The sequence below is a fragment of the Papio anubis genome, chromosome 17 (genome assembly GCF_008728515.1).
Source record: "Papio anubis isolate 15944 chromosome 17, Panubis1.0, whole genome shotgun sequence".
In the NCBI taxonomy this organism is placed as follows: Eukaryota; Metazoa; Chordata; class Mammalia; order Primates; family Cercopithecidae; genus Papio; species Papio anubis.
Window position 1 is genome coordinate 31,175,512 of NC_044992.1, and position 12,244 is coordinate 31,187,755.

A 12,244-nucleotide genomic window follows, 5' to 3' on the forward strand; every position below is an offset into this window, starting at 1 on the left:
CATTATAATGTTATAACATTAATTTTAATGCTAACATTGAAATTAAACATTAAAACAGCATTGATACAGAAAATGAAAATATGACTTAATATGTACAAAACAGTTAGGAAAAACTTGATAAATAATTTTTTTCCAACTTTTATTTTAGGTTCTGGGGGTACGTGTTCAGGTTTGTTACATGAGTAAATTGCGTGTCACTGGAGTTCGGTGTACAGATTATTTTGTCACCCAGGTACTGAGCATAGTACCCGATGGGTAGTTTTTTGATCTTCACCCTACTTCCACCCTCCTCCCTCAAGTAGGCCCCCGTGTCTGTTGTCCCCTTCCTTGTGTCCATGTGTATTCATTGTTTAGCTCCCACTTATAAGTGAGAGCATTCTGTTTGGTTTTCTGTTCCTGCATTAATTCACTTAGGATAATGGCCTCCAGTTGCATTCATGTTGCTGCAAAGAACATGATTTTGTTCTTTTTTTATGCTGCATAGTATTCTGTGGTGTATATGTACAACTTTTTTTTTTTTTTTTTTTTTTTTTTGAGATAGAGTCTTGCTCCCGTCACACAGACTGGAATGCAGTAGTGCGATCTCAGCTCACTGCACCCTCCACCTCCCAGGTTCAAGCAATTCTCCTTCCTCAGCCTCCTGAGTAGCTGGGATTACAGGTGTGCACGACCACACCCAGCTAATTTTTGTATTTTTAGTAGAGACGGGATTTCACCATGTTGGCCAGGCTGGTCTCAAACTCCTGACCTCAGGTGATCCACCTGCCTTGGCCTCCCAAAGTGCTGGGATTACAAGCATGAGCCACCATGTCCGGCCTATGTACCACATTTTAAAAATTCAATCCTCTGTTGATGGGCATATAGGTTGATTCCATGAATTTGGTACTGTGACTAGTGCTGCAAAGAACATATGAATGCATGTGTCTTTATGGTAGAATGATTGATATTCTTTTGGATATATATCCAATAATGGGATTGTCCTGTGTCAAATGGTAATTCTAAGTTCTTAAGAAACCTCCAAACTGCTTTCCACAGTGGCTGAACTAATTTACATTCCCACCGGCGGTGTATAAGCATTCCCGTTTCTCCACAACCTCGCCAGCATCTATTATTTTTTGGCTTTTTAATAGCCATTCTGACTGGTGTGAGAAGGCATCTGATTGTGGTTTTGATTTGCACCTCTCTAATGATTAGTGATGTTGAGCATATTTTTCATATGCTTGTTGGCCATGTGTATGTCTTCTATTGAGAAGTATCTGTTCATGTCCTTTGCCCAATTTTTAAATTGGGTTGTTTCTTGCTTGTTGACTTATACATTCTGTATATTAGACCTTTGTCAGATGCATAGTTCACAGATATTTTTCTGTCCTTCTGTAGGTTGTCTGTTTGCTGTTGATAGTTTCTTGTGCTGTGCCAAAGCTCTTTAATTAAGTACCACTTGTCAGTTTTAGTTGCAATTGTTGGGATTGCTTTTGGAGTCTTCCTCATAAAATCTTTGCCAGGGCATGTGTCCAGAATAGTATTTCCTAGGTTTTTTTTTTCCTAGAGTTTTTATAGCATTATGTTTTACATTTCAGTCTTTAATCCACCTTGAGTTGATTTTTGTATATGGTGGAAAGATTTTCGTATACAGAGCCCACTTTCAATCTTCTGCATATGGTTTGCCAGTACTCCCACCACCATTTATTGAATAGGGAGTTTTTTCCCTATTGCTTGTTATCATCAACTTTGTCAAATATTAGATGGTTGTAGGTGTGTGGCTTTATTTCTAGGTTCTCCAACCTATTCCATTGGTCTATGTGTCTGTTTTTGTATCAGTACCATGCTATTTTGGTTACTGTAGTCTTGTAGTATAGTTGAAGTCAAGTAGTGTAATGCCTCTAGCTTTGTTCTTTTTGCCTAGGATTGCTTTTACTATTCAGGCTCTTTTTTGGTCTCATATGAATTTTAGAATACTTTTTTTTTTTCTAATTCTGTGAAAAATGCCATTGGTAGTTTGATAGGAATAGCATTGAAACTGTAAGTTGCTTTGGGTAGTATGGACATTTTAATGATATTGAGTCTTCCTATCCATGAGCATGGAATGTTTTTCTATTTGCTTGTGTCATCTCTGACTTTTTTCAGCAGCATTTTATAATTCTCATTTTAGAGGTCTTTTACCTTTCTGGTTAGCAGTATTCCTAGGTATTGTATTTATGGCTATTGTGAATGAGATTACTTTCTTGATTTGGCTCTCAACTGGGATATTATCGGTGTATAGACATGCTATTGATTTTTATACATTGATTTTATATCCTGAAACCTTGCTGGAGTTGTTTAACAAATCTAAGAGCCTTTGGACAGAGACCAAGAGTTTTCTAGGTATTGAATCATATCATCTGCAACTAGAGATAGTTTAACTTCCTGTCTTACTATTTGGATGCCTTTTATTTCTTTCTCTTGCCTGATTGCTCTGGCTGGGACTTCCAGAACTGTGCTGAATAGGATTGGTGAAAGTAGGCGTCTTTGTCTTGTTTCGGTTCTCAAGGGGAATGTTTCCAGTTTTTGCCTGTTCGGTATCATGTTGGCTGTGGGTTTGTCATAGATGGCTCTTATTATTTTGAGGTATGTTCCTTCAATATCTAGTTTGTTGAAGGTTTTTAACATGAAGGAATATTGAATTTTATTGAAAGTATTTTCTGCATCCATTGAGATGATCATTTTTTTGTGTGTTTTTAGTTCTGCTTATGTGATGAATCACATTTATTGTTTTGCATATGTTGAATCAAACTTGCATCCCAGGAATAAAGCTTACTTGATCATGGTGGATTAGCTTTTCTATGTGCTGCTGGATTTGATTTGCTAGTATTTTGTTGAGGAGCTTGCATCTGTGTTCATTAGGGATATTTGCCTGAAGTTTTCTTTTTTTGTTAATGTTTCTGCCAGGTTTTGGTATCAGAATGAGGCTGGCTTCGGCCGGGCACGGTGGCTCACGCCTGTAATCCCAGCACTTTGGGAGGCCAAGGCAGGCGGATCACGAGGTCAGGAGATTGAGACCATCCTGGCTAACATGGTGAAACCCCGTCTCTACTAAAAATACAAAAAATTAGCTGGGTGTGGTGGCGAGCGCCTGTAGTCCCAGCTACTCGGGAGGCTGAGGCAGGAGAGTGGTGTGAACCCGGGAGGCGGAGCTTGCAGTGAGCCAAGATTGTGCCACCGCACTCCAGCCTGGGAGACAGCGAGACTCTGTCTCAAAAAACAAACAAACAAACAAACAAAAAAGCAGAATGAGACTGGCTTCATAGAATGAGTTAGGGGGAGTCCCTCATGCTTGACTTTTTATAATTATTTCAGTAGGATTGGTACCAGCTTTTCTTTATACATCTGGTAAAACTTGACTGTGAATTCATTTGATCCAGGGCTTTTTCTCATTAGTAGGTTTTAAAAAATTACCGATTAAATTTCGGAATTCATTATTGGTGCGTTCAGGGTTTTAATTTCTTCCTGATTCAATTTTGGGAGGTTGTTATGTTTCTAGAAATTTATCCATTTTTCCTATGTTTTCTAGTTTCTGTGCGTAGAGGTGGTTAAAAAAAAATGTGTTGCATGCATCATCACTGTTGAATCATAAGATTTTCTTTTCTTTTCTTTTCTTTTTTTTGAGACAGGGTCTTACTCTGTTGCCCACGCTGGAGTGTAGCGGTATGATCAGAGCTCAATGCATCCTCAGATTGCTCCTGCCTCAGCCTTCCTAGTAGCTGAGACTACAGGTGCATGCAGAATTTAAAAAATATTTTGGACACAAAAACTTTCTCAGATATATGTTTTGCATATATTTTCTCATAATATGGCACTTGCTTTTCCCTTTTTAATTTCTGTCAGAGTAAAAGTTTCACATTTTGATAAATTGTGTTTTGTCAATTATATCTATTTTCATGCATTCTTTTTTCTGTTTAAGAAATGGGTTACAAAGATTTTTCTCCTGTAGTTTGTCCTTGACGCATACTTTTTGCTATTATATTTTTAGACTTACGATCCGTTTTGAGTTTGTTTTTGGAACAGTTTGATTTTTTTAATATAGAAATCTGGTTCTTTTGACACCATTTGTTCCAAAAACGATCTTTTTATCATTTAGTTATATTGTACCTTTGATGAAAATCAGTTGGCCATACAAATGTGAGTTTATTTCTCGACACACTATTCTGTTTCCTTGAAATATTTGTGTACGCCTATACCAGTACCATACTATCCTGATTATTGTAGCTTTATACGTCTTATACATGTATATCATTTGTATACATCCATACCTCAGAGATATTATATAATGTAGGTTCAGTTCAAGATGACTGCGATAAAGCAGATTCCATAATAAAGCAAGTCATGTGAATTTGCTGGTTTCCTAGTGCATATAAAAGTTATGTTTGGTTAGGCTCAGTGGCACATTCCTGTAATCCCAGCACTTTGGGGAGGTAAGGTGGGAGGCTTGCTTGGGCAACAAAGCAAGACACTGTCTAAAAAAATAAAACAAAATAAAAAAAATTAGCTGAATGTGGTGGTGCGTGCCTGTAGCCCCAGCTCCTCAGGATGCAGAGACTAGAGGATTGCTTGAGATCAGGAATCAGAGGCTACAGTGAATTCCATTTCAGGTGACAGAGTGAGGCCCTGTATCTGAAACAAAAAGGAAACCAAAAAAGATATGTTTACACTATACTGTAGTCTCTTAAGTGTGTAATGACGTTATGTCGTAAAAATAAAAAAAAGTACATAATTAAAAAATACTTCATTGCTAAAAAATGCTGATGATCTGACACTTCAGTGAATCATAATCTTTTTGCTGATGGAGAGTCCTGGTTACCCCATACGGGGCTCTTTCCCGTTCAGTGTCATGAAACCAACACACCAAACTGAAACTGAGTGTCAGGCAGTGCAGGCTTTATTCAGTGGTCTTGGAATTGGAGAAGTGGGAACTTAGCTTAACTTCTCAGCTCCTGAGAAACCTGGAAGTTACAGATATAGGGCATCTTTAATGAAGGGTTTGGGCATTAAGAGCCAGGAGAGGAATATGTTTTTCTTGGAAAGGGATGGAGATTTTCCTGGGATCAAGGAGCCACCTCTTTCCTATGCTTTCCTGGTCTCTTCTGGTCATTGTCACGGTGATTGTCAACTGTCATGGTGCTGATGGGAGTGTCACTTAGCATGGAAATTGGATTATAATGAAGCTAGAGGTTCTTCAGAGGTCGAGTAAGCTGCCATTGTGGATTTCATCAGCTTTAGCTGGTTTAGACCTAAGAAGAAACTTCTGACCACTGACATCCTGTTTCCTAAAAATAAATGGAGTTAAAGCTGACTAGGAATTTAGCCATATCACATAGGCATTGCATTGGCCAACAAAAATGGGGTAGGGATCCAGCTAAGTCATTTAAGCACTGCAATGGGTATTATTAGGGCCTTGCTCTGGATTAGGCTTTGGCTTAAGGGAATGTTGTGTTTAGTTTAATCTTCTGTCTAAACCACTAAAATTTTCTCCATATCGGCAATAAGCCTTTCACTTTCTTCTCATTCATGTGTTCACTGGAGTAGCACTTTTAATTTTTTCAAGAACTTTTTCTTTGTGTTCATGACTTGGTTATGTGGTGTAAGAGGTCTGGTTTTCTGCCTGTATCAGCTTTCAGTACGTCTTCCTTGCTAAGCTTAATCATTTGTAGCCTTTGATTTGAAATGAGAGATGTGCAACTCTTTATTTCAAATGAACACTTAGAGGCTATTGTAGGATTATTAATTGATCTACTTTCAATTTTGCTGTGTCTCAGTGATGAAGGAGGCCTGAGGAGAGGGAGAGAGTACAGGAGAATAGCTGGTAGGTGGAGCCTTCAGAACACACTCATTTATTGATTAAATTTACCATCTTCTATGGGTCCAGTTTGTGGTGCCCCAAAACAATTACAATAGTAACATCAAAGATCACTGATCACAGATCATTCTAACAGATACAGTAATAAATGAAAGAGTTTGGAGTACTATGAGAATTACCAAAATGTGGTGGAGAGATACCAGTTGAGCACGTGGTATTGTAAAAACAGCTTCAGTAGACTTACTTGACACAGGGTTCCCGCAAACCTTCAATTTGTAAAAAAAAAAAAAAAAAAAAAAAAGCAACATCTGTAAAGCACAGTAAAGTGAAGTGCAGTAAATTAGGTATGCTCGTATGTAAGAATCATGTTAATTTACATAAAGATTTTAAAGTTAGCTTGTCATTGTCTTTAAAAAGGCCTGGTAGGATTTTGATTGTGATTATTAAATATATAGATCAGTTTGGGGAGACTTGCCATTCTTAAGAATATTATAACTCCCAATCCAAGAACATGGTATTTACTATTATTTATTTAGGTCTTTGATTTATTTTATCTGCATGCTATAGTTCTTAGTATACAAATCTTGCATGTATTTTGTTAGACTTACATAGAATTATTTCATATTTTCATGTGATTGCAAATACTTTCAGTTTCAAATTGTTCATTTCTATAGAAACATGATTGTATATGTAGACCTTGAATTCTGCAACCTTGGTAAAGTTCTAGTAGCTTTTAAAAGAGATTCTTTGGGATTTTTTATGTAGATAATGTTATCTGTAAATAGATTATGTTATCTGTGATGGTTTTATTTTTACCTTGACAATCTGGATGCTTTAGATTTATTTTTCTGTACTTACTGCACTGGGTAAGATTTATTATACAATGTTGAGTAGGAGTGATAAAAGCAGACAATTTTGCCTCATTCTTGACCTTATGGGGAAGGTGTTTATTCTTATATCTGTAGATTTTTTTATAGATGCACTTTATAAGGTAGAAGAAATTCTAATTACGGTTTGTTGAGTGTTTTTATCTTGAAAAGGGTGTTGCATTTTTATTCCTAAAAATGCCATACTGCATCTTTCTAATGTAATAATCATAGTGGTTCCCCCCTTTTTTCTATGAATATGGTGAATTACATTAATAGATATTCTGTAGTACACCAGCCTTTCATTCCTGCAATAAAGTGCAACTGGTATTGTATTGCTGGATTTTATTTGGTAATTATTTATTTATTTATTTATTTTTTTGAGACGGGGTTTCGCTCTTGTTACTCAGGCTGGAGTGCAATGATGAAATCTTGGCTCACCACAACCTCTGCCTCCCAGTTTCAAGTGATTCTCCTGTCTCAGCCTCCCGAGTGGCTGGGATTACAGGCACGCACCACCACCCCTGGCTAATTTTTGTATTTTTAGTAGAAACAGGGTTTTTCCATGTTGGTCAGGCTGGTCTTGAACTCCCGACCTCAGGTGATCCACCCACCTTGGCCTTCCAAAATGCTGAGATTACAGGCGTGAGCCACTGTGCCCAGCTATTTGCTAATATTTTCTTAATGAGTTTTGGGCATATATTTATGAGACATATAGATATACAAGCATATGTTTTATTTTCTTGCAATATATTTATTTAGTTTTTGTATATGTGCTACTGACATTGTAAAATAGGTTGGAAAATGACTCTTCTACCTTGCTATGAAAGAGTTTGTGTATGATAGGTATAATTTTTTGTTTGAATAATTGATAGAGATTACAGATGAAGGCATTTTTAAGGATTTTCTTTGCAAGAAGTTACAAATTCAATTTCTTTTTAGATCGTGGGCTATTCAAATTATCTTTATGTGTAGATTGGTTTTGGCACTCTACATTTTAAGGCATTTGTCTGTGTCATCAGAATATTTCCTATTTCCTTCATTATATTATTTGTTTGTTCCTTGTTACTTTTTTGAACAGTTTGACTAGAGTTATTGATTCTATTATCTTTAAAAATAACAAAGTTTTTGTTTTATTGATTCCCCCCTGCTTACTCATCTTATTTTATCGAATTCTTGTTGCATTTTTATTTCCTTATTCCTTATTCCTTTATTTCCTTTTATTGAATTTAACTAGCTCCTTTTTAAAAACTTTCTTTAGTTGAAACATTGATTTCTTTATCTGTCCCTCTGTCTAAAACACAGTTTTTTCTTTATTGTACCTTTACAATAAGTCTTATTATGTGGAATGCATTTCCATATACATTCTAGAATGAGATCTCATTTCTGGTATATTTTTGATGAGGTTTTGAACTATCAATTTAGAGAGGCTTTTAGGCCATGTTATTTTCTTTTACATAGGTATTTTTGTTTTTGTTTTTGTTTTTGAGACTATTTCACTCTGTCGCCGAGGCTGGAGTGCAGTGGCACATTCTTGGCTCACTGCAACTCCGCCTCCCAGGTTCAAGCAATTCTCCTGCTTCAGCCTGCCAAGTAGCTGGGATTACAGGTGCTTGCCACCATGCCCGGATAATTTTTGTATTTCTAGTAGAGATGGGATGTCACTGTGTTGGCCAGGCTGGTCTGAAACTCCTGACCTCAAGTGATCTACCCGCCTTGGCCTCCTAAAGTGCTGGGGTTATAGGCGTGAGCCATCATGCCCGGCCTACATAGGTTTTTTAAAAACCATTTTATTCTTTCTTGTGTAAATATATTATGAATCTTTCCTTAGATTTGTTCCAAGGTAGTCAATGGTTTTGATATTTAATGTCATTTTATATGATTTAAAAAAAATTTTTACTAATTGTTCTCAATTTATGAAAATATACCTGATGTTTGTATATTATACTTTTATCTAGTGACCTTGGTAAATCCATATATTCTAACAGTTGGACTTTATTGTGAATTTGCCTCTGTGTGTGTGTGCACAGATGATATATATTTCTATGTACAGAGTGGTATTTTTTGCTTTTATACAATCAAGTTTTTAGCAAACAATGACAGCTTTATTTCTTCCTTGTAATAATTACTCTTCTTGGCTTATACATAAGACCTTCTATACTGTGTTGAATAGAAGTTATGATAATGAGCATTTTTTTGACCTGATTTTAGGGTCAAACCTTTTCATATTTTATGGGTGTTTGCTAGTTTTTGTTCATTAGTTTTAAGGTTGGTACCCTTTATCATATTAAGGAAATGTTTCTTATCATGAATAGGCTTTGAAGTTTATTAGATTATTTTCTGTATCTGTTGGTGTAATCATGTCATTTTTCTTTCTCTCTTTCTTTTTTTTTTTTTTTTTTTTTTTTTTTGAGATGGATTCTTGGTCTGTTGCCCAGGCTGGAGTGTAGTGGTGCAATCTTGGCTCACTGCAACCTCCGCCTCCTAGGTTCAAGTGATTCTCTTGCCTCAGCCTCCCGAGTAGCTGGGACTACAGGCACGTGCCACCACGCCTGCCTAATTTTTGTGTTTTTTTAGTGGGAACAGGGTTTCACCATATTGGTCAGGCTGGTCTCAAACTCCTGACCTCGTGATCCACCCGCCTCGGCCTCCCAAAGTGCTGGGATTACAGGCGTGAGCAACTGCACTGGCCTAATCAATATCACTTTTCTTCTGTGTAGTACTAATTTGGTGAGTGATATTTTTTTCTTCACCAAATTTTGCATTCCTAAGTTGACATAGAATAAGGGATGTATTATGATCATTTTTGGGATAAGTTTTGAATCAATTTACTAATATCTTGTTAATCAGAGATTTGAATATTATGTTAATGAGAAAGTATAGAGATTATTGGTGTTTCTTCTTTTAAAAAAAATGACATTTTTCTTTCTTTTTTCTTTTTTAGCACAAGCCCACCGTACTGTTGTGTGGATCTGTATTCACTTCGTACTGGGGAGATGGTCAAGTCCATTCAATTTAAGACCCCTATTTATGATCTCCATTGCAATAAACGGTAAGGATATTTTCATGTGTTTCTTGTGTAAAATAAGAAACATGCTCTCCTGGGCATGGAGAACTCTACCAATTTCAGTGACTAACTTAGGTTTATTTTTAAAAATCTCAAGGAAACACTTTCTGAATTCAGTTCAGTGGAATAGCTCTAAGATTTCTTGATGAATATATTGAGACTTCTAGTCTTGATCCATTAGAGAACTGTAAATTCAGTTTAGTGGGGTATAGTGAGCATTTGTAAAACAAAATGGAAACGAATAGAAAGTATCTGAGCAAACTTAAAAATGTTAAGTATTGTTTTGAGAAATCTTTTAATGTAGCTTTTTATATGTATTTTATGTATGCTGATTTATGATGGTGAAATGTAGTTTTGTTGTGAGAACCCACCAAAATTTTTGAAAAGCATGTTCCTGAACTATAAAAAAAGTTTAAAAATACTTTTATTCCTTCACACTTCACAGTGGAGCTAAAATAGGGACTAGACTAATTTGTATCCTTTAAAATTTATTTCATTTAATTGCTGGGAAAATATTCAGATCTATCTTGAACTTCTATGTGACCTCTATTGCTAATGACAAATTAATCACAGAACATTAGAGGAGAAAGGAACCTTAGGAATCTTCTATCACCCAGCACTTTCCTTTTCCATTTAAGCAAACTGAAGCCCTGGGATGGTGAATATCTTGATCATTAGCTCTTACGTGCCTTGTATAAATCTTCCATGCCATCGAAAAGCTAAACACATGAAATATAGAAAATAAATTGTTTTCTGTCATTTCAGTAAATTTAAGTGAAGCAAAAGACTCACAGGTTAGATTTTAAAGAGATGTTTTGAAAATTGACTTAGTAAGGTTGAATGTAGAAGGGAGGGCAAAGACATATTTAACAAATACAAATAAAAGGCAGGTGGGTTTTCATACTAATAAGAGAAATATTTGAATTCAAGTATAGAAAGATGAAAATTATAGGATGTAGGAAAAATACCCAATATATTATTGCTAGAAGGATATGATTGTCCCATGACATATCAGGTTGGTCAGAAGGGTATAGAAGTGTTAAACAACATTATTGAATGGGTAGATCCTGCAGACATATTTAACCCTGAACTGTCCTTTGTGCTGTCACGAACTTGATTACATATTATTTGGTCAAAAAATAATGTGAACACATACAAAAAGTACAGAGAAGATTCTTAGACCACAGCTTCCCTGTATTTCAATTACATAAATATACTAGAAATCAAAAAACAACAACACAAAACTCTTTCTCTTATTTGCTTTCCTCCTTAATTTAAAATGTTTGCTCCATTTTAAAGAGGAAATCAAAACTGTAATTGTATATCATCTGAGAATTAATAGCAAGATATAGTTGCTCAGTTGCTTAGGTACTTTATTTAAAAGTTTCAGGTCCCCCACAGATAAATGTAGTCACCTATATCTGAATTGTTCCTCATTCTCCAAAAAGCATATATATCAATAAATGGAATCAAATAGAGGTGAGGCTGCATATACATATAAAATCACCTGTAGCCCATGCTTAATTCATATAACTACACAAGAGTGAATACTGCAACTAGAAATTTTAAATTTGAGGATGGTAGAGCTTATTCAGGAGTCCTTGCAAGAGGTGATATGACAGAGTGTATGATGTGGCAGAAAGGAGACTATGTTGGGAATTTATTGATGCAGAAGGGACATAAGTAAACTATGGTTCACTCCCAGAAGCATAGGCTGTGTTGGAGACCTGGTAGTTTAAAGCACTAAAGGATCAAAAGGGTCTGGGGAAGCGTGCAGGAACAGATGTATCCTTGAAAATTCCTTCTGGCAGTATGGCAGGCAATTTTAAGGGTAGTAAGTCTTCAAATAAATAAATGTAATAGGGAGAAGATATGATGTAAGCCTTACTGAAACAAGGTAGCAACACTGACTCAGAACATTTACCGCTCCCCCGTTATAACCGCCCAATGAAACAGTAATTTATAAGGTCTGATGCTAATGAAAAGATAGATAAGTGTACCAGTGTAACAGAATAGAATCTCAGATTAGACACACACAACCCTCTTTGGACATGTGACTTACAAAGTTTCCGCTGCAGGTAAGTTTTTTCAATAATTGTTGCTCCAGCACTCAGATATTGATACAGAAAAAGCTCAAGTCTTGACTCCTAAACAAAAAACAATGCCATGTGAATTCTAACTCTAACCATGAAAGATAATACCATTTATTTGTAGGAACATTTTCAATTACAAATTCAATTTATTTTATATTTACAAGTCTGTTAAGATTTTAAAGTTCTGTCTAGCACAAGTTTTGATAATTTGTCTTGATAATTTATCAATAGTTTTGACAATGGTCTTTCCAGTCATTTGTCCATTAAGTTTTCTAATTTATTGGAATTAAGTTGTTTGTAACATTGTAACAAATTAAGTTGTTTGTAAATTCCTACATTGTTAATTTAATGGCTGTAGGATATCTAGTGATGTCGGTAATTTGTGAAT

At 35.7% G+C, this 12,244-nt stretch overlaps 1 protein-coding gene across 13 annotated transcripts in view; it reads left to right on the forward strand.

Annotated features, from left to right (window-relative positions):
* Positions 1 to 12,244, forward strand: part of BCAS3 (BCAS3 microtubule associated cell migration factor) — a 704,563-nt gene that overhangs the window by 173,718 nt on the left and 518,601 nt on the right. For all 13 annotated transcript variants that reach the window (XM_017950665.3, XM_017950664.3, XM_017950669.3 and 10 more), the window contains exon 8: positions 9,641 to 9,748. In XM_017950665.3, coding sequence (XP_017806154.1) covers positions 9,641 to 9,748 — 108 coding nt within the window. The remainder of the gene's footprint in view (positions 1 to 9,640; positions 9,749 to 12,244) is intronic.